This window comes from Brassica oleracea, chromosome C3 (assembly GCF_000695525.1).
Source record: "Brassica oleracea var. oleracea cultivar TO1000 chromosome C3, BOL, whole genome shotgun sequence".
Lineage (NCBI taxonomy): Eukaryota > Viridiplantae > Streptophyta > Magnoliopsida > Brassicales > Brassicaceae > Brassica > Brassica oleracea.
The window spans coordinates 38804782-38826963 of NC_027750.1; the positions used below are offsets into that span (position 1 = coordinate 38804782).

The 22182-nt window shown below is 37.8% G+C and overlaps 3 protein-coding genes across 4 annotated transcripts in view; 2 read left to right on the forward strand and 1 right to left on the reverse strand.

Moving 5' to 3' along the window:
* The window catches only part of LOC106335607 (probable beta-1,4-xylosyltransferase IRX10L), a 7508-nt gene extending 2181 nt beyond the window's left edge, over positions 1 to 5327 (forward strand). The window contains exon 5 of the mRNA XM_013774180.1: positions 5201 to 5327. The gene's annotated coding sequence lies outside the window, so the exon portion shown is untranslated. The remainder of the gene's footprint in view (positions 1 to 5200) is intronic.
* Positions 5227 to 6689, reverse strand: LOC106335608 (carbonyl reductase [NADPH] 1). Its single transcript, XM_013774181.1, has 4 exons — positions 6535 to 6689; positions 6105 to 6369; positions 5828 to 6022; positions 5227 to 5743 (listed from the first exon to the last, which is right to left on the reverse strand). Exons 1-4 carry the CDS (start codon positions 6624 to 6626, stop codon positions 5345 to 5347), a joined length of 951 nt encoding a protein of 316 aa, XP_013629635.1. The 5' UTR covers positions 6627 to 6689; the 3' UTR covers positions 5227 to 5344.
* A 1114-nt stretch (positions 6690 to 7803) lies between these two features.
* LOC106336520 lies at positions 7804 to 10114 on the forward strand. 2 transcript variants are annotated; one of them, XM_013775365.1, is made up of 5 exons: positions 7804 to 7939; positions 8244 to 9155; positions 9234 to 9383; positions 9468 to 9734; positions 9836 to 10114. In XM_013775365.1, exons 2-5 carry the CDS (start codon positions 8253 to 8255, stop codon positions 9965 to 9967), a joined length of 1452 nt encoding a protein of 483 aa, XP_013630819.1. In that variant the 5' UTR covers positions 7804 to 7939; positions 8244 to 8252; the 3' UTR covers positions 9968 to 10114. The 2 variants fall into 2 exon arrangements, with proteins under 2 accessions (XP_013630819.1, XP_013630820.1); XM_013775366.1 differs by having other exon boundaries at positions 9468 to 9716; positions 9836 to 9971.
* The last annotated feature ends 12068 nt before the right edge of the window (positions 10115 to 22182 follow it).

Genomic DNA, 22182 nt, shown 5'->3' on the forward strand with positions numbered 1-22182 from the left:
CCAAACTTTTCATTCAACACAAAACAAAAAAAAAAAAAATAAACTTTTTTTTTTTTTTTTTTTTTTTTTTTGAATTAAAATGTTAAATTTAAATTCAAAAAGAAAGACCTTTTACGTCTTTTATATCCTTAGACCAACTCGTTTCTATCTACTTCTCCTATTACAGTTTCGTAGTATGTAATAGCAACTTGCTTCATATTCTTTCCTATCTAGTTTCAAACCAGTAGGCCATTCCTATACCAATCTTCCTTTTTCCTTTGCATAAGAGTAAATTTGTTTCTCATATTCTTATCGATCAGTTTTATCAGCAAATCCATTGGAGAAGCATCTTCTCCATGCCTTCTTCTGTTCCTTTCTCTCCATATCATATAAACCGCAGCTTGAAACACATACCTAATAATGAACAACTTCATTTTCCCCATCGAAGTGTCTCTCAATATCTTCATAATCCCTTCCCAGCTGACAGTATATTTATTTAGCAATATACCTTTCATCAATGATTCCCAAATCTAAGATGAATAGGCGCATTCAAAAAAGAGATGCTCCTTTGTCTCCAACGGTTCATTGCAGAGAGCACATGACATCGAAACCACCATTCCAATTTCTCATGCGATTCTCAGTATTCAGCCTCCCCTTCATTGCCATCCACAAGATGAAAGAATATTTCGTTGTAGCATATTTGAACCACACTTCATTATGCAAGTGACATAGCTGATGCCTTTCTCTAGTAATTTGCCAAGTCTCTCCTGATGAGAAAACGCTTTTGTATTGATCTCTTCCATTCAGCCACAATGACACATCTTCTTCTTCCGTTCTGTTAGCTTTACATCTCTGAATTTCCTCTTCTACTCTGTTCAGGATCAGAACTCGGTGGTTTCTTTTATTATGCTTCCAGCTATCCTCTACTGTTGCATTTACTGAGATCCCCATGTCAATGTGACTGCCAACACTCAAAATATCTTTCAAACATCCAAGAGAAGACCACCTTTCATGCCAAAATGAAGTTCTCTTCCCATTTTTCACCTCCACTCGATACAACTTTTTTGATAACTCCCGACATTTTAGTATCTTCCTCCACATCCAAGAACCGTTTTGAGTATTGTCTTTCACCGTCCAGATCGATCCCTTCCTTATAAGATAGATTTGTATCCAATTAACCCATATTGATTGCGCAGAGAGAATCCTCCAAACCAACCAGCTTCAAACAGCTCACTACATTCATTTCTTTTAGCTTTCTTATACCCAAACCTCCCTCCTGCTTCGTTTTACAAATATCAGCCCAAGCTACTTTGATCTTCCTTCCATTTAGCTCCGTTCCCGACCAAAGAAACTCAGAACACAATTTTTCTATCTCCTTTATACACCCACCAGGAAGCCTAAATGCAGCCATCCAGAAGTTCGCCAAATTAGTGATTACAGATTTAATCAGCTGAAGCCTCCCAGCATACGATAAGTATCTCAGTGTCCAGGAACCAATACGCTTTCTGATCTTCTCTATAAGCGGCAAATAGTCCAGAACTGTCATATTCTTTGTTAGTAAAGGAAGGCCTAAGTAGCGAACCGGAAGCTTACCAGAAGCAAAAGGGAAGTGGCTCATAATTTCTTCCTGATTCTGAGAAGAGACACCAGCCAAGAACAGTGTAGACTTTTCCATACTGATTTTCAATCCCGACATCTTGTCAAATTCTTCAAAACTCTTAGTATCCCTTCAATTGATCCTTTAGTGCCATCTGCAAATACCATTAGATCGTCTGCGAAACATAGATGTGTTAGCTCTACAGTCTCACACTTAGGATGATATCCTATCTTCCCTTTTGTTGCTGCTTTATCTATCATCTTTGATAGAACATTCATACAAACTACGAACAGATATGGAGATAATGAACAGCCCTGTCTCAGACCCCTTTTGCTCTGGAAATACTCGGCCAGTTCCCCGATTACTTGGACTGAAAACGAAGCTGTAGTAATACAAAGCGATATCCAGTGAATAAAACGATCTGGTATACCAAGTGCTTTCAATGTGTTGAGTAGAAAATGCCATTGTACCGAGTCGAAGGCCTTTGATATGTCTATCTTCATAGCGCATTTTGGCGAAACAGTTTCCTTGTGATAGTCCTTAACTACTTCGGTTGCCAATATCACATTTTCCATTAGTAGCCTCTCCATCACAAAAGCTGATTGATTCATGAAGATACACTTGGGCAATATCTTCTTCAATCTGTTGGCAAGGATCTTTGATATCAACTTGTAGAGCACATTAAAATAGGATATTGGCTTGTAGTCCTTCATCACTTTAGCCTCTTTCTTCTTTGGAATCAGCGATAAAATGGTGGAGTTGAGCCCTTTAGGTAAGAAGCCTTTAACAAAGAATGACTGCACTGCCACTGCGATATCATCTCCTATTATACTCCATGTTTCTTTGAAGAACTCTGTCGTATAACCATCTGGCCCTGGAGCTTTGCTTCCTGGCATCTTAAATAAAACTCCTTTGATTTCTTCTTTAGTGACTTCCTTCATCAATTTATCACAGTCTGCTTGACTGCATTCGAAACTCAAAAGATCTTTTAGCTTTTCAACTGTTGCTCCTTCAAAATCTTGAGGTTGAGCTGACATGAAATCTTCAAAGAACCTTTCTGCCAAACTATGAGCATAATAATTTGGGGAGGTTATGGGTTGTCTGGAGATCATCAGTGAGAATGTCACCGGTTTACAAGAGTAATCAAATGATCACATGTTCGGTTCTGCTTCCTGGAGAACCAGAGGAGTTCTTTTGTTCATTTATTTACGCGTTGAATACGGTGGAAGAGAGAAGAAGTTTGTGGGAGGATATTAAGAATCATCATGAGGCGGCAATATTTAGAAACAAGAGATGGATGCTAATGGGGGATTATAATGAGATTCTTGAAGGAGGAGAGCACTCAGATTTCGAAAAATTATCAAGAACACTACCAGGGATGAGGGAGTTTCAAGAGGTTACTAGACATTGCAGATTGACAGATATGGGACATCAAGGACCTTTATTTACTTGGTGTAACAAAAGAGAGGAGGAGCTGATTTGTAAGAAGCTGGACATGGTTTTGATCACAGAAGAATGGCTGAATAAATCAAAGGCTTATTGTGTATTTGAAGCGGGTGGTTGCTCAGACCACTTAAGATGCAGAATTCAATTCGAGGTGGAGGAAGTTAAGAAGAGAAGGCCTTTTAAGTTCACAAATGTTGTTGCAAAAATGCCGGAGCTCATACCGTTGGTTGAAAACTACTGGAAGGAGCAAGCGGACCTGTTTATCTCTACTTCAGCCATGTTTCGTCTTACTAAACATCTAAAGGAATTAAAAAAGCCTTTGAGATTACTAAGTAAGTCGAAACTAGGAGATTTACCGAGAAGAGCAAGGGAGGCTTATGATAAATTGTGTCTGATGCAAAAGGAGACACTGGAAAATCCCTCTGTTGCAAACATTAAAAAAGAGGTTGAAGCACATGAAAGGTGGCAGAGATTGGCGGCGTTGGAAGAAGAATACCTGAAACAGAAGTCAAAGCTTCACTGGTTGGATGTAGGCGATGGCAACAACAGGGTGTTTCACAGTGTAGTAAAAGTAAGAGAAGCGAGAAATACAATTCATGAGGTTTTGTGTGAGGATGGAAGATTAGTGAAGACAGAGAAGGAGACAATATTCCCCGCTTTGTTCTCCTTTACTCTCGTTTCAATAAGACATCCAAAAAAAAATTGTTGATTATTCACCCAGCTTCTAACCACTTCTTGTTTAGTAAACTTGTTTAAACCCCGCATATTCCAGAAAAACCCCGCCATTAGAGATTTTTGTTGGAGCCTCTTTCCTGAATCACTCGATGATTTGTTTTAGATTGCCTAGGAAGAGTCTTCCTTGCGTTTCCTCTCCTAGTTCCCTTACTTTTTCCCTCGATACTATCTTCCATCCTACTCTGATATAAGTCTGCTGCTTCCTCATTTCTCAATACCTACACTTCCTCTATTTCTTCTGTATCATTTCCTTCATTCTCATCCGAGTTGCTTAACACAGCAAAACATGATGGTGTTGCAATTTTTACTTGACCATATTTCAAAACTTGTGATCTTGGACTTCTACTTGCTTTCTCTTCAGTTACTTTTTCCCAACCATTTATCTACCCTTCTTCAATCTCTTGTGTCTCCTCATTTCTCAAATTACTTTCTTCACTTTTCTCTTCTTTCTCATTATTACCCTCAATAGTTCCCTTTACCTTCCCTGAAACTTCCACTCCATCCCCTTCTTTTACTCCTTCACTTCCTTTATTCTCCTTATGACCCATATGGTTCTTCTCTGGTGTCTTTACCTCAACTTCTGCTGCTTTTTTATCTTCTCTACAGAATGTTTCGTAATGTCCCCATCTTCCACACTTCACACACTTTGGAGGTAACCACGGGTATGCGAATTGGACCGTTGTTTCTTTCCCCTGAATGTTGTAGTTTATCTTCTGCGGTAACTCCTTTGAGAGATCTGCTAGAACAAACACCTTTGCTATATCAAAATTCGTACAAGCAATTGTTTCGGGATGTAGATGATCCGGTACTCCAGCTGCACTAGTGATAAAACTGAGATCCTCCCATGAATACATGTTCATAGGAACATTTGTTACATGTACCCAGAGAGGTATCATGTTCGCCTTCGATGTATCTTCCTCCGGAGCCCAGTTCGACACCACCATTGGAACCCCTGCAATATTCCACATCCCTCGTCTCACAACCTTGTTTCTTATCTTCTCATTTGTAACTCTGAATCTCATTGTTGTAGCATCCATTTCGTAAACATCCAGCTTCTGATTCTTCTCTCCAAATGCCCAAATCTTGTTAATAATCATGTATACCTTTGCTACGTGAGGAGCCGTTTCCAGAAATCTCGCAATCACAAAATCCTCCCACAATGGATTTGCTTTCTCGATAATCTCCGATGGTACCTCCACTGATTTTCTCCCTTCTGATACCGATATCTCAAACTCATACTTCTTCAACACTTGTTTTTTCTGTGCTACCGAAACCCAGGAATCCTTTATCTGCTTGATCGGAGATGCGTGGTCCTTCCAAACCTCCTCCGAATCCATCTCTACTGCCTGAGCAGATAGCGGAGATCGAAAATCACCAGTCGCCTTTTCCGTCGCCAAAATCGCCCTTTCGTAAAACGCAGCGTTTTTTTCTTCTTCGATACAGTTGATTCTATTTGTTGCTTGTCTGTATTCTGTAGAATTATTTTGTATAACCATCATCAACTTAGTAAGTGGCATCGTTTGTTGACAAGAAAGAAAGATAAGAGAAATCTATTCCAGTTTTTAATAAATTTTCACCAACCCCCACTCAGAAGTTTATCTCACGTCTCTCTGCAAAGAATTTTCCGGTCACCGCCTCTTGAGATAGAACCAAGCTAAGCCAAACTCCGGTATCAGCTGCATCTTCGGGCGACATATTACCAGCGAAGCCAGTCATTGCAGTCTTCACCCAACCAGGACAAAAGCTGTTAACATAAATCTTCTCTCCCTCTTGCCTTGTCGAAAGCTCTTTCGCTATCATTCTAGTGTATGCATTGACAGCAAGCTTAGAGATGGAGTAGTCGGTGAATGTCTGAGGCCACCCGCCTGATTCCCAAGTTCCGTCTTTTACTTGGTCGATGAATGTAGAGACAGTTCGGTCTATAAGTTCTTCTGTCAGAGAATCCGGATTGCTTAGCTGATCTCTCAACTCTACATTTGCAAGCCTCTGCAGAAGCATCCAACTCCACACAATTTAATGGAGAAATTTAACTTGAAAAAGAAAAAAAAAAGAGCGAAAGAGTTTACTTACATTACGTCTGCCATAGACTCTACCTAGCCTAGAACTAACGTTAACGATACGAGCTCCCTGAGGAGAGGGTCTCATCAACGGTATCATAGCTTTGATAATGTTTTTGGTTCCATGGTAATTAGTAGATACAACTGTCTCAGCAAACTCAACCGAGTTATCTGAGCCAAGATTGTAGTTGACACCTGCGTTATTCACCTGAATATATAACAACAGTCACACACAGTGCATATAATAAGAGAGCTATATAGACTACCAGCAGATTACATAAGGATCTTACGAGAATATCGAGACCTCCAAAAGTTTGCTTAATCCAGCGACCAAACTCTTTAATCGAAGAGGCGTCCGTGACATCAAGCTGATGAAAATCAACCTTGAAACCTCCTTGGTGCCTCAAGGAAGTAACTGCTTCAAGACCAGCATCAACGTTTCTGGCTGTAAGAACAACAGTCAATCCGTGGCTAGCAAGCTGTCTTGCGATTTCGAGCCCAATACCTCGGTTAGAACCAGTCACCACTGCTACTACATTTTCAGAAGACCACCATCTACACATATCAATTCAAATGCCTAATTCAACAAGAGGAATGTTATTGAAGACAAAACACTCAATTTGACAACTCTATACAGTTAAAAAAAAAACACTACAAAAGAAACTAAATTTGAGATTGAAGTTCACAATGCTTGTCAACTTAAAGGTTCGAATAAAACACCTCTGGTGATCAGAGTAAGGGATGGTTCGAAGGAGAGAGATCTCCTGCATCCTCTTCTCCCTTCTCTCCCGCGCTTTCTCCTTGTTCGTCATCGCCGCCGCCGCCGCCGCCTTCTTCTTCCTCCGTCGCTTTCGTAGGTGTAAAAGTTTCTCCTACTCCTGACCGTAGGAAATAAAAATCATTATAACAGTAGCCGACATCTCTACAATATTTACGAATGATACTTATTAACTTTTATTGAAACCACATACTAGCTTAAAACTTCTTAATCGAACTATTTAACCCTACAACCTTTTTTAATCAAACTAAACAAACATTAGCCGTCAGCTCTACAATTTTTTTCCGAATATGTGACCTAACTTTTATTGAAACTACATACCAGGTTAAAACCTTTTACTATTTAACCCTCAGACCTTTTTAATATAACTATGTAACCCTAAAAACTTTTGAATCAAACTAATTAACCCCAAATGCAGCGCTAAATTTCTTCGAGTCGATTATTAAAACTACAGCAGTTAATGGAAAAACTTTTCTTGAGAATTTTTCGAAACTTCTTAAATTTATTTATCGGAATGATGTTGATGTTTTATAATCTATGGGTCATGAATCATCCTTACCGTAAATATTTAGTATTTTAGTGTGGAACGGGAATTCGAAAGAGGATAACTAATGACGAAAGCGATGATGTCATTGGGTACACGTGTCACGTATATCGAAAGCTAGCGTCCTCTGTTCTAAAAATCGGCAGTCTAGGTTTTACGCGTCATTTTTCCGCCTCGATTTATGCCAAATCGGTTAAAAAAATTAAAAATCCGATTTTTTTCATCTAGATCGCTTAAATGACCGCCTAGCCGCCTAATCTATTTTTTTTATTATTATTTTTTATTTTTATTATTTTATTATTTTTATTTTATTTTAAATAATATTTTTATTTGTTTATTTGATTTAAAATTTTACAAATATCATTTATATTCATAATTTTGATGAAAAATATACTATATTAAGTTTACATATTCTATTTGTATGTTTTATACAATCTTAAATATGAAAATGTATTAATGTTATACATAATTAAAAATTAACATGTTTTATAACATAGTAAACCATCTAAAAATTCCGTTCCGCATAATTTTCGATTAATCTCTGATTTTCTCTTTAGGCGCTAGGCCCGCAGACCGTTTGACTAGCGCCGAGCGTTCCCGAACAGGGCTAGCGTCCTACGTCTCTCTGCGCTTGCCTTATATGAGGGCCCATTCTGACTCCCATGATAAATATATAACTCTCGAATCCTTCCTAGTGGATCACTTTATTACACTAACATCGGAGAGAGATTAGACTTCACTAACCTTTCCGACAAATCGGAGACAGATCAACGAACGTTTTAAAGACGCGGGAAAATCATTGGGTAAATCTCTTTGTGTGTCTGTTTAATTTTTATCATCATTTGTTTTTGCTTCTGCTTTTGATTTCGCAATCGAATTCTGGGTTTTGGAATACCGAATTAGAAACAGAGGTTGGGATCATATTAGTTACGTCGTAGATATATGAAATGATCTGAAACCGGTTTTATGTTAGATTGTTCGTTTTCGAAAATACTATTCTAGCAAATGAGCTTTCTGCTTTATATGTTCTTGCTTCTCTGTATTATGAGTTGCTGTTTATTTAAAAAAAAAAAATTGTGACGAATTACCTCTGTAACATGGAAACAGGAGAATACAATGGCTCGTTGTGGAGGGAGATCACTGATCTCGTCCTTACTTCTTCTTCTGGTCGCGTTGTTAACCATATCACCAAGCCACGGCTTTCTTAAGACCGAGAAGAAGATAAAATCTGCATCTTTCTTATCACCAAAACTGGTGATGAATCCAGGATCAGTCGCCAATCCTTTCCTCTTCGACATCGATTTCCCCAGAGGTCATATCGGCATCAAAGGCTTCGATGCCGAAGTTGTTGACCAAGACGGCAACCCCGTCCCTCTACACGAGACTTATCTTCACCACTGGGTTGTTCAACCTTACTACGTGCGCAAAGGTTTTAAGCTTTCTCAGCGAGACATGCCTAGGAACCACGGTTTCTCCAGGCAAGATAACGCAAGACATCTTGGTTCGAAACCTGATTACATTCTTGTTAGGAATGGTGGTCTGTGCAGGAACACAGTCAGACATTTCTTCGGGTTAGGATCAGAAACCCGCAAAACCTCGACGCATGTTCCTGATCCTTATGCTATCGAGATCGATAATCCAGAGGAAACACCTAATGGGTATGAGTTCAAATGGCTTCTCAACATTCACGCGATCGACACGAGGGGTGTCGTGGATAAATCAGGATGCACGGAGTGCAGGTGTAATCTGTATAATGTAACTATTGATGAGTACGGTCGTGCTATAAAACCGGATTACAAAGGAGGTCTTTACTGCTGCTATGATAAGACACAGTGTTTGGTGAGAAACGGGTTTGATAGTGTCGAGGAGAAAACAAGAACTCTGTATCTTAAGTATACAGTGAGATGGGTTGATTGGGACAGCTCGGTGGTGCCCGCTAAGGTTTATATTCTCGACGTTACGGATTCTTGGGAACCATCACAAGGATCAACAGGAGACAGCCAAGAACATTTTTGCCATGTTAGTAAAATCTTTTCCTTAAAAGATCATTATTGTTAAATCTTTGTCTGATAAGGTCTTATGCTTTTCTTTTTACAGGTGGAATATGAGGTGAAACCGTGCAAAACCAATGGCGATGGATGCGTTGACGTTAAGAAGAAGAGCTTAATGATGCCGTTTAACGGGTATATTGTCTATGGAGTAGCTCACCAGCACGCAGGTGGTATCGGTGCTGCTCTATACCGAGAGGTAACTAAACAGTGGCTTTTGTTTTAAGCTAACGGCAAACGATAGATTGAAACTGAGGCCTCTCTTGTGTCGTTGATTGATCAGGACGGTGAGGGAATTTGCACTTCGATGACAAAGTATGGCAATGGAGACGAGCCTGGAAACGAAGCTGGTTATATCGTTGGAATGTCGTCTTGTTATCCTGAACCGGTGAAAGTGACTTCTGGAGAGACACTGACTTTGGAGTTCAATTACAGTAGTGCCGTTGGTCATACCGGAGTTATGGGACTCTTTTACATCCTGGTTGCTCAGCAGCTGCCTGAACCGGAGAGCTCCTTGCCTGCACTTTTCCAGGTAAACTGCTGGTTCCAGGTAAACTGCTGGTACCAGATCTCGGTTTGGGCCATACCTCATAAAATATACGGTTTTGTAGATATGTGTGTTACATTTTTAGTATTTTCATTTCTTTGCAGGCGCATGAGAAAGACGTGAGCTTTCTAAGCTTTCTTGCAGCGACGGTGGTGGTGGCGGTTGTGGTTCTAATCGCCGCTGTGGTATACCGGAGACAGAAGCGGGAAGATGGCTACCAATCACTTAGCACCTAAAGAGTAAAACTATGTTGACTACAACAGTGGATTTTTATAGTGTTCTTCTTTTTCCTTCTTGTATACAAGAGAATCAAAATAAAAGAATATGTTGTTGTCCACTGATATTTTTGGTAATGGTACTTCCGTGCAAGAAGTTTTCTGTAATGGTCACACACCATACGCAATGGTCTATAGACTTGTATGTTTTTTTTTTGCTAAAATTTGGTGCATATGTTATAAAAGAGGCAAAAGCATACATAATGTGAGAATATTACAATGCTCTAGTGGATAAAGTTCGTAAATTCATTCTGAGCCCCACATGGTTCTTGGTCTCGAGAGAGAGTAGCCCAAAGGAAAACATGGGCTTTGGAGCTTTTGCAGTAGAAGAAATAAAGCCCAGAATCAACATATTCGTTGCCTTCCTCAAAGAAGTAATCGAAAGGTCTCACGGTAGAGAGAACCAGAGTTGCATGCAGGCACTCGATTCCATTGGGTCAGTTTCACGGAGCGATGAGATACGGTTTTTGATGGTGGAGGAGATGGTTGAGAATATAGCTTCCTGCGACTTAAAGTGAGATCGGTGGATCCTATTGTTGCGCTCACGCCATAATTCATGAATCAGCGTTTGCTAGGATAGGATTGTGAGAAAGCGCAACCGGTTATCACCAGTGTAACGGATCAGACCTTGCAAAGTATCATCCCAATCGTCTGAGATAATGGCAAATTGAAGTTTTGCAGCAAGGTTTCTCCAAATTTCAGAGGAGAAGGAGCAACAGAAATAAATGTGATTTCTGCTCTCTGGAAGTAGGTTACGTAGAAGACAGAGAGGATCCGTCTGCAATCCCCAAGACAGTAACCTATCACGAGTGGGGCACCTGTTGAGTACAAACATCCAAGTAAGTGTCTTACACTTTGGAATTCCTTTTTTCAGCCAAACCACATGATGCCACAGAACCAAAGGCTTTGATTCCCTTATGTAGTTGTAGACTTTAGCTGACACGAATTTGTTGTTGGTTGCAGGAGTGGTACCCAGTCTGCTCCATTCCGGCATGTCCTCATGTTCTGAGAGAGATACAGTTGATAGAAAAATCTGGACTTGCTCCATCTCCTGAGATCTTGCCGGACCTATATCCCAAGTTTCTCCAACCCACAGCGAAGCTAGAGATGAAGAGAGGGGAATACCATACTGTCTCGGTCCATTATGACCAACAAAGTTGATGAGTTGGCCAAATGGAGACCATGGCGTTGTCCAGAAGAAGATTGAATTTCCATTTTCTGGTAATATTCTCATCCAATTGATTGCTGTTTGTCTCAATCTCAATATCTGCTTGAATAACCATGTCTGCGATTGGCTCTCTTTCATTGACCAGAAGCATTTATCTTTAATAACATTCTGATGGATCCATGCTACCCATATAGATTCTGTTTTAAAGAAAAGCATCCAGAGAAGCTTTAAAGTGCAAGTTCGGTTCCATGATGTAATACTTCGAATGCCTAATCCCCCCTCTTCCTTAGGTGTCGTAACTGAATCCCAAGCCACGCGTGCTGTATACTTCCCATCAAGATTACCTTTCCATAGAAAGGCCGCACACATCGAGTTGATCTGATTGATGCATTCCACTGGGAGGATGAAAGCAGTACACCAGAAATTGATAATCCCCGAGATCACTGAGCTTAAGAGTTGGAGTCTTCCTGCGAAAGACAGGTATTTTACTGTCCAAGAGCTCATTTTCGACTTGATTTTTTGCAGTAGCGGTTCACAGTTGATGAGCGAAAGCTTTTTTGTGTTCAATGGGAGGCCTAGGTAGCGCATAGGCAAGAAGCCTTGCGGGATTCCGGATGAAGCGACGAGGTCTTCAATCTCCACATTTGAGATGCCAGCCGAGAACAAACATGATTTCTGAGGACTGATTGCCAGCCCTGAAATTATCTGGAAGTCGGAAAGTACTGAGATGATGCCTTGCAATGAGGGAAGCGAACCGTCTGAGAAGATCAAGAGGTCATCTGCAAAACAGAGGTGGATAAGTTTTGAATCTTCACATCTTGGGTGATACCCAAAGGTTCCATCTTCAGCCGATTTATTAAGCTTGTGTGACAGCACATTCATTGCTATACCAAACAGGTAAGGGCTAAGAGGATCTCCTTGACGCAACCCTCGAGTACCACGGAAGAAGCCATGGAGTGAACCATTAATTCCAACAGAGAAAGCTGTCGTCGAGATACATTCTTTGATCCATTGAATAAACTGCGAAGGCAGATCCAAAGAGCTGAGGGTAGCTATGATGAAATCCCATTTCACAGAGTCAAATGCCTTGGCAATATCTACTTTCAAGGTTAGTCTTTTTGGCCCTTTGTTCTTGTGATCTCCACTTACTATCTCAGAAGCTAGGAGGCAGTTTTCTAAAAGTAGTCTTCCCTTGATGAACGCTGACTGATTCGGCAATATGATCTCAGGGAGCAGAGGTTTTAATTTCGAAACTAGGAGTTTTGAAATAACCTTGTAAGTAGTATTGCAACACGAGATAGGCCTGTAGTCCTTTATGGAAGAAGCACCAGAGAATTTGGGGATTAGTGCCAAGATAGTTGAGTTAGTGGCAGTAGGCAAATCTCCTGTGGTAAAAGATTCGCTGATTGCCGCTGTAACTTCTTTCCCCAAATAATGCCAAGAGCAGCTATAGAACCGAGATGTGAAACCATCTGGTCCGGGGCTTTTTTTGGGATTCAACTTAAACATTGTTCTCATGATCTCATCCACTGTTGGTATCCTGACCATTTCATCTGCTTGTACAGGAGAGCAGGAATACACTGTTGCTTGGTCGACCTGCTGCTGTAGAGATGGAGCAGCAATTGTCAAGGGAGGACCCAAAACGTTGGTGAAATGATGGACAGCCAGAAGGCCTACCGCTTCTGGAGTAGTGGCGGTTATTCCATTGATATCAGTAAGCTCATGGATTGTATTGAAGTAGTTCCTTGCCATTGCTACTTTGTGATAGAAGCTTGTGTTTTGGTCTCCCTCTTTTAACCATTGAATTCTAGATTTCTGATGGAAATAGGCTTCTTCCACGCGTCTAAGATGATGTAGTTTCTCAGTTCAGAGTTTCTCGGCTAGGAAGGTTTCCTCAGATGGATTGGACAAAGATTCCAGCTGAAGATCCTTGAGGTTTTGATTACATTCTCCTACTTTTTTTTGGATTTCGGAGTAGTTGTGCTTGTGGAGTTTCTTAAGATACTTCTTGAGGATCTTTTGCTTCTTGTTTAGGCTAGAGAGAGACCAAGAATCAGGCTGTGAGATTTCCCAACCTTCAGTGATTGTAGCTAAAAAATCTGGATGAGCTGTTAAGAAGTTGTAGAACTTGAACGGCCGAGTACCAGCAACGGGAAGAGCAGCTTCCAAATTGACAAGGCTTGGAGTGTGATCTGAGAAATCTGGGGGCATAAAATGTGCCAGACTATTTGGGAAGGTGAGTTGTTTATTTGACCAGGTGAATGGCGGTCCATGAAACCGAAGATCCCTAACTTCAAGTTCATCAATGCAATCCTTGAATTCTATCATCTGAGGTGTGATGCTGTTGAAAGCAGGAGAGGAGTGTTCCGCACAGTGGATGATTTCATTAAGGTCTCCCCCTATGATCCAAGGAGAGTTGTGAAGCGAAAGACTAGCTTTTACATCCAGTAAGGTATCCCACAGAATCTTCTTTTCATCGACTGTATTATCGGCATAAATAGCCGACATTGTGAAAGTAGGTAGTCCCGGGTACACAACTTCGCACGTAATTTCTTGCCTTGACTTATGCAGAAGACTAAGAGCCGCATGTGTTTTCCAAAGCATTATTATTCGGCCGTCATCATCTTCAGAGTGGTTAGAGACAAAAGCCCACTAAGGACAGACGGAGTTCATTATCCGAGTAAGATTCGACTCCTTAATATGAGTCTCCAAAATTGCTCCACAATAGATATTATTACTATTAAGTCTATAGACTTGTATGTTATAGCATCCCTTTCTATATTTATCACCTTGTTCGTCATGCCGCCTTCTTCTTCTTCCTCCCTCGCTCTCGTCGTCTCGGGGATGTAAAGTTTCTCGTAGTCTTTCCCGTAGGTAATAAAAAACATTTTAACCTTAGCCGTCAGCTCTACAATATTTACGAATGAGACCTTTAACTTTTTTTAAACCACATACTAGCCCAAAACCTTTTAATCAAACTATTTAACCCTATAATCTTGTTTCTTTTGAATAAACGGGAGGTAATCTTAGCCTTAGGTCCGGGTGCAGCGGTTGATAATACCAATACATAGTGTAAGCCTATATAGCTGTCAAATGGGCGGGCTGACCATTGGTTGTCCATGTCCAAATATAAATGGATCAAATTTGGTGACACCCATTTGTCCATACGGTTATAAAAGGACAATAATCACATGACCAATGGGTAATGGACGTTAATGGATTTGGACTATGTGGACATGGGCGGTCCAATGGTCACAAAAACCTAATGTTTCTAAAATCCGAGTTTTCCCGGCAAAATCGCAAAATCGATTTTTTCCGCTAAAATCTTAATATTAAGTTTTTTTGTCAAAACCATAAAATCAAGTATTCCAGCTAAAACCACAAAATCAAAATTTTCACCAAAACCGCAAAATCGAAGTTTCTTGCCAAAATCGTAAAATCGAGTTTTCCCGCTAAAACCGGAAATCGAGTTTTTCCGCCAAAACCGCAAAATCGAGTTTTCCCGCCAAAACCGCAAAATCGAGTTTTTCCGCCAAAACCGCAAAATCGAGTTTTCCCGTTAAAACCAAAAATCGAGTTTTCCCGCCAAAACCGTAAAATCGAGTTTTCCCGCTTAAACCGCAAAAATCAAGCTTTCCCGTTAAAACCTCAAAATCGGGGTTTCTCGCCAAAATCGGAAATTTTGATTTTTTTGCTCAAACAGAAAAATCGATTTTCCCCGCCACAACCGCAAAATTGACTTTTTTCGCCAAAACCGCAAAATTTAAACTTTTCTTATATGGTCTATTATGGACTCCATGGTAGTCCATGTAAACACGGGTGTTAGTGGATCTGATCCTTAATGGACATGGTTCTTAATGGACATGGTCAGTTTCTGACCGCAAACAATAAATGAACAAATGGATATGAACTAATGGACGTGGGCTAACCCAGTTTACGGCTCTATGTAAGCCAGTTCTCCCAGCCGGAATCAACCTAGGAGCACAATAAAAGCGATTCGAATCGCTAAACCACTAGTCCAACGCACCATTGATAACTATACAACCTTGTTAATCAAACTATTTAATCTTCAGACCTTTTTACATATATCTATTCAACCTTTAAAAAAAATTCTTGAGAATTTTCCACTTTAAATTTATTTTATCCAAATGATTTTGATGTTTTATAATCTATGGTCACCATTCAATCATATTACTATAAATGTCTCTTTTTGTTTTTGGCCGACTTATTACCATAAATATTTTCTTCTTTTATTGCCAACATATTAGCATAAATGTTTTGTATTTTATTGTGGAAGGGGAATTGGAAGAAGATAATTTATGACGAAAGTGATGATGTCATTGGATACACATGTCATTTAGAAGAAAGTTAGCTTTCTATATCTCTACGAGCTTCCTTATCTGAGGAGCCCATTCTCATTCCCATGTATAAATAGACAACTCTCGACTTGTTCCTCGTTGATCACTTTTTTACACGAACATCATGAATGGTTGGGTTGATAAAGGAGAAAAAAAACTGAAGAGAAATGGCCGTGCTTGTGCTATTTGAATATATTCCTTTGTGAAGCTAACAAATTGGAAGCTTCATGTGGAAAAGAGACATTATTTGCTATTTTGGAAACCGGAAAATCCTTATAGAAGCAGTTTTTAAACGTCTCAACACTATTGATATCAAATCAATATAACAGATTATATGAAACATAAATTATAACAAACATGTTTAAAAAACATTAAACAGAGACAGCTCAACATGATGCTTCTTAACTCATTCGTAGGATAGGCTGACTCGCTAGTTTTTCTCATCTTCTTTTTTGGTCTTGCATGATCTATCTTGTGGCTCTCAACTCTTATGAGTAAATACCTTTATTTCTAAGTAGATCATTGGATGCGAGCCATCTGTTACATTGCGATCCGTTCCAAACACTTCCGCTGAAGGAGATAATATCCTTTGTTGTAACTGTCCATGGCATTAAAATTATTTTTCTTTGAAACAGATAAATCATATCTCCAACTTACTATGTTGTATTGCTTGAAATCCTTTGCTCCCTAATGAAACCATTGATGTCATAGTGTTGCCTTTCAGAAACTCCATACCCATTGATACACGTTCAGACTTTTCTTAATAGCAAATACTGAGTCCAACAAACTCTGTAATTTTCCTTTCAACAGCATCGTAGCCTCTTTATGGATTGATGGTTGAGTGTCGGATGAAGTAAAAGTTTCCATCAATTCATCGGAGAAAAGTAAGACCGATGGTGGTCATGGTTGTATGGAGCGCGCTTGATGGATTGAACTCGGAAAACACTGTTATGCTGTAAGTCTAACAAACAGAGCCCAATAGTTGATTGAAACTCTATTATTGGAAAGACATCACCAAACCCGTAAGTTGATGACAAACGTCGGTAATATATTGGAAATCACGTAGCAGAAAATCACACCCTATTACAGAGAAAATATCACGCCGTACACGACGAAGATCAACATCGGTAACCGGATAAGTAACCGAGGTAGGTCTATCGCCGTCGAAAGTATTTAAAGCCCACGATATTCACCAGAAAGCAGAGGATAAGGATGGTGAGATCATTGATGAAATCATCGAATCACCCAAAACAATAGCGAAGAAGACATCGTTTACTAGCAAAATTGAAGTGTAAAGAAAATTAAACAAGAATAGAGAAAAATCCGACGGCCAGAACCGCCAAAAGCAATGCAAAAAGAAAAACTGTTTGCTTCTTTTCTCCTTTCGTATGAGTGGTTCGTATTTTAATTTTTCATTTTTGTACTAGTGTTTGTTATCTCTATAGAGGCATTTTATTTATTTATATATATAAAGTTAATTTTTTCCCTTCTTATGACAAGTGGCATGAGGATTTGATAACATGTGTCCCCATATATTTTTTGTGTTTACATTTTAGATACTTCTTCTTTTACATTATTGCAATTTTGCTTAATACTTTTTAATTGTTCACTATTATCTTTCTCACACTAACCATTATTATATGAAATTTTATAATCTATTTTATTGATCAGTAAAATTGAAGATGAATAAAAGAAAAATAAAATAATATAAATATATTTTAAATATTTTATTTATTCAGAACTAAAAATAACATAAACTTTTACTATTTTATTATTTTTTACTATTTTCTATTATTTTACTACAAATTATAAATTTATTTGACTATTAAAAATTATAAAATAACTAAACTAAAAAAACTAGAATACGACACATAATCTAAACCTAAATCACCGCATCACAAAGAAAAAGCAAAATACTATAGTAACACTAACTCAATAAAGGTCTGGAACATAAATGAACGCGATCAAGCACCCATCTAAAAAACTAAAAAAACAGATCAGTGGAAGAATAATCAACGGAACACCAAAATCACCACGAAGCAGGAAAACACATACCTAAAGCACAACCACTATTTAAGAGGTAAGAAGCACCTCACAAACAAAACAACCATATACAAGGCACTCATGCCAATGAAGAACCACAAAACTCTGAATAGAAGAGACCAAAGCTCCAAGAAACTAACTCCACACACCTATACCAAGGAAAGCATGAGAAGAAGAAAAACAACCTAAGGGAGAGAAAATGGAAGCCAACCACAGAGAGACCAAAGCTCAAGTTTGAGACAAGAAATAATCTTCCAAGTCCACAAAACATACACAAAGGAAAACACTATCCAAACTTAGAGTGGCAAACATGGTGAAATGGAAAGCCACTAGAAACGCAACCAGCGATGAAAAATAGAACGAAATTAGCAAACAAAGAGAGAAAAAGAGACTACACAAAATCAACAAACTGTGGAACACAAATGAACGCGATCAAACACCAACCCAAAAACTAAAAAAGTGGATCAAAGGAAGAATAATCATCAGAAGACCAAAGTTACCACGAAGCAGGAAAACACATGCCTAAAGCATAACCACCAGCTAAGAGGTAAGAAGCACCTCATAAACAAAACAACCACATACAAGGTGCCATGCCAATGAAAAAACACAAAGCTCTGAATAGAAGAGACGAAAGCTCCAAGAGACTACCTCCACACACCTAAGGCAAGCATGAGGAGAAGAAAAACAAGGGAGAATCAAAGTCAACCACAGAGAAACCAAAGCTCAAGTTTGAGACCACAAAACATACACGAAGAAAAACACTATCCAAATCTGGAGTGGCAAACATGGCAAAATGGAGAGCCATCAGAGACGCAACCAGCGATGAAAAGTGAAACAAGATAAGAGAACAAAGAGAGAAAAGGAGACTACACAAAATCAGCAAACTATGGAGCCATTCTCGAGTTATGAAGAGAACATAAAAGTCTGATCACCAAAAACCAGATCTTGAAAACCAAGATGAGCATGGACTATCAACGGCAAGCAAACTACGAGGAAGACAACATAAAAGACAACTGAACTCTTACTTAACCCAAGGAGATGTAGTTCCTAACATTAGCCAAATCTAAGAAAGAAGAGGACAAATATGGACCAGAACAGTGTACAACATCATGAGAAACAACCACACGACTGGGAATCCATAAACCTGATCTATAACAAATATCAGATAATCTCACAAGAGAAGAAGACGAGGAAAAACAAGAGAAACGAAAGTAAGTCTTTTTCCGGTGATGGTAAGAAACACCTACACCGGAAATGTAAACAAAATACATAGATGGTGATGGTTCAAGTCAAAATATGCAGAAAAGGAAAAAACATCTTAGGAGAACAATGTTCGACGTTGTTAAAAAAAAATAATGTTCAAAATATGAAAATATGAAATACAATTTTGACGCTGAAACCGTTAATGTTAAAATTAACAAATCCTTAAATGCAAAGTTATTGAAATTTAGTATGCTTTACACCAGAAGCTCAATTTACCACTAACAAATACTACTATACACACAACAACACATTATTTGAAAATACAAATACATAATATATTAACCTATAACCTAATATTACATAACACAATAAAATACTAAATTATGCTTTTCACAAATAAATAGTGATCACATAATTACATCATCCAAAAACATCATACTTAACAACAATAAAATAACATTCCGCTCGAACACCCCTCTAGTTTATGATAAAAAGTCAATGGAAAGAAATTAATGGATAATAACAAACACAACAACATAATATTATACAGAACTTAAAGATAAACTCTACATAACTTAGCGTCATAAATTATCCTTTTTCAAATTCTTTTTAAGTTAAGTTAGGCATGGGCATAAAATCTGGAACCTGAAATCCAAACCGAACCCGGACCGAAAACCTGATCTATTATCCGATCTGACATGTAAAAAATACCAGAACTGGTATTGTAGGATGGTACGAAATATATATGAACCCAAAATGTAATTAACCGAACCCGTACCGGTAACCCAAAAACCCCAGATATTAATAGTCAATAAAATATTTAAAATATATATAAGTATTTCAAATAATCAATTCAATGTTTATGTTGAAATTAAAATTTAGATAAATATCTTAAATAACCAATTAGTTATAAATAAGTACTTTATTAATTTGCTCATTAAAATAACAAGTCTACTTTTTCTATAAGGTAATGCATCAATACAATTAAAATAAAAGCATTTTTATTTACTTACAAATAGTCTATGTTGGACAAATACATTTATTTTGTTTTCCAATATTTTTGACTACGCTATATTAGTTATTACTAATATGTAATCTAGCCTCACATAATGGAACCACTAGCCGCACAATCGCATTCATCAAATCTTACATGACTATTTGTCTGGATCAAATTTTACATAACCTATATCAATTAACTATTGGTTATATCATATTATATGAACTTTTTATCTAAGATATATTTATTTCTAATTATTAGTATTTTTTAACACTAAAAAGAGGATTATATTAGATTGAGATTTACAACATGATCCGGCTAGAGCTGCAAACTGGGCTCGGCCACGTTCATTAGCCCATATCCATTTGTCCATTTATTGTTTGTGGACAGAGATTGACCATGTCCATTAAAAACCATGTCCATTAATGACCAGACCCACTAATATCCATGTTTATATGGACTGCCATGGAGTCAATAATGGACCATATAAGAAAAATTTTAATTTTAATTTATAAGTGTATAAATACAAATAGAAGTTCATAAGACTAAAATTCACCCATAAATTCATAAGTACAACAATGCAACAATTCCGGTTTTGACGGAAAAACTCGATTTTGTTTTTGACGGAAAAACTCGATTTTGCGATTTTGGCGGAAAACTCGATTTTTGCGGTTTTGACGGAAAACTCGATTTAGTGGTTGTGGCGGAAAAAATCGATTTTGCATTTTTAGCGGGAATACTTGATTTTATGGTTTTGGCAAAAAACTTGATATTAAGATTTTAGCGGAAAAAATTGATTTTGCGATTTTGGCGAGAAAATTCAGATTTTAGATCCGGCGAATACAATCCCGGAGATACAAACACCGGCGGACTGCAAGGAAGTCCCCCAAAACGATAGCCCACAAATAGGAGACACAGAGAACTAAGAAACAAACATAAACATCAAAATTAATACAACCTAGAACCAGAAAGTGAAACCCAAACTTCAATGAACAAACTTGCAAGAGACTACAACAAGACTTCTTTGATAAAATACAAATCAATGAGGCAATCATGGCCGAACCATCAACTTGTGAAACCTCCAATAGTGAATAGTCCAGACAGATGAGAGACCAAAACTTCCAACCGACAACGAACATTACCGTTTTGAGAAAGAACCAGAGCCAACAAGATACACTATAAAGAAGCAAGACGAAAGGAAGATCTCGATCAGATCTTAGGTAAATGACATGGAGCGAATCAAGACAACTCCAGATTTAACAACTCTCGAAAGATCAAAAAGGAAGAAGATCAACACCATAGATTAAGCAAAGAAAGCTTGGAATAAACATGCAAGTCTTCAATCAGTTACTGGATTTCAAGACAAAAGATGATCTGCATGAAGGATAGACAGATCAAGGCTGACTAGTTGATGCATGTAACTAGAATAAGGATGATCAAACAAAACTCTCTCGAAATCTCCGGATACGACAGAGACTAGAACAAATCTAGAAGGAGTCAAACCGTTGGGAAAGGAGAGAGAGCTGAAAAGAGATCAAACCCATAAGCACCTAGACAAAACAAAAGACAAAACCCGACTCTGGCTCTAAGGGAGCAACCGGTGCCGGAGAAACAAAGAGATCAGCTGAAGGTTCTAGAGAGAAGGCAGAGGAATTGGAAGAGAGAGAGAAATTTTAAGTTATACACTTCTCAACTTCAATTAAGGATAAAGTCATACAACTTCTTATATACCATTATAATATTACAAATTTAAGAAAGAAATATTATTAGTTATACACTTCTCAACTTCAATTAAGGATAAAGCCATACAACTTCTTATATACCACTAGATCCTTTCTCTGCTCTACGCGCGGATAATATATTTAAATTTGTTACATTTATCATTTTTATTTGTATGTGAATTTTTGTATATTAAATTATATATAACTAATTTTTAAATTTGATTTTTTTTTTATATTTTTAGTTTGAAGTAAGTATTTCTATTATATGTAACACAATTAACTAATAAAATATGAAGAATCAAGTCCGAGATTTTAGAGTTATGTAAAAAAAAAATATAATTATGTATAGAACATAAATTATCTTAGTTTAAAAGATCGGAATTTCATCTCGAATAAATTCACGAAAAGAAAAAGTACTCCAATAACCTACTTAAAATATAAAACCCCATTTTCAAAAAAAAAAACGTACTTAATAATATTTTTTTACGTGTAATAGTTGAAAACTGACAATTGAATATCGATCTAGAATATTATTTTAATATATCTAATGGTAAAATATTAATTGTAATAAACAAAATTTTGAATTTTGTAATATTACATGAATTAGAAGTCTTTAAAATCTAAAATATATTTTATTAACATAATATATTTTTTATTCATTTATTATTTTGACGTTACAAAATATT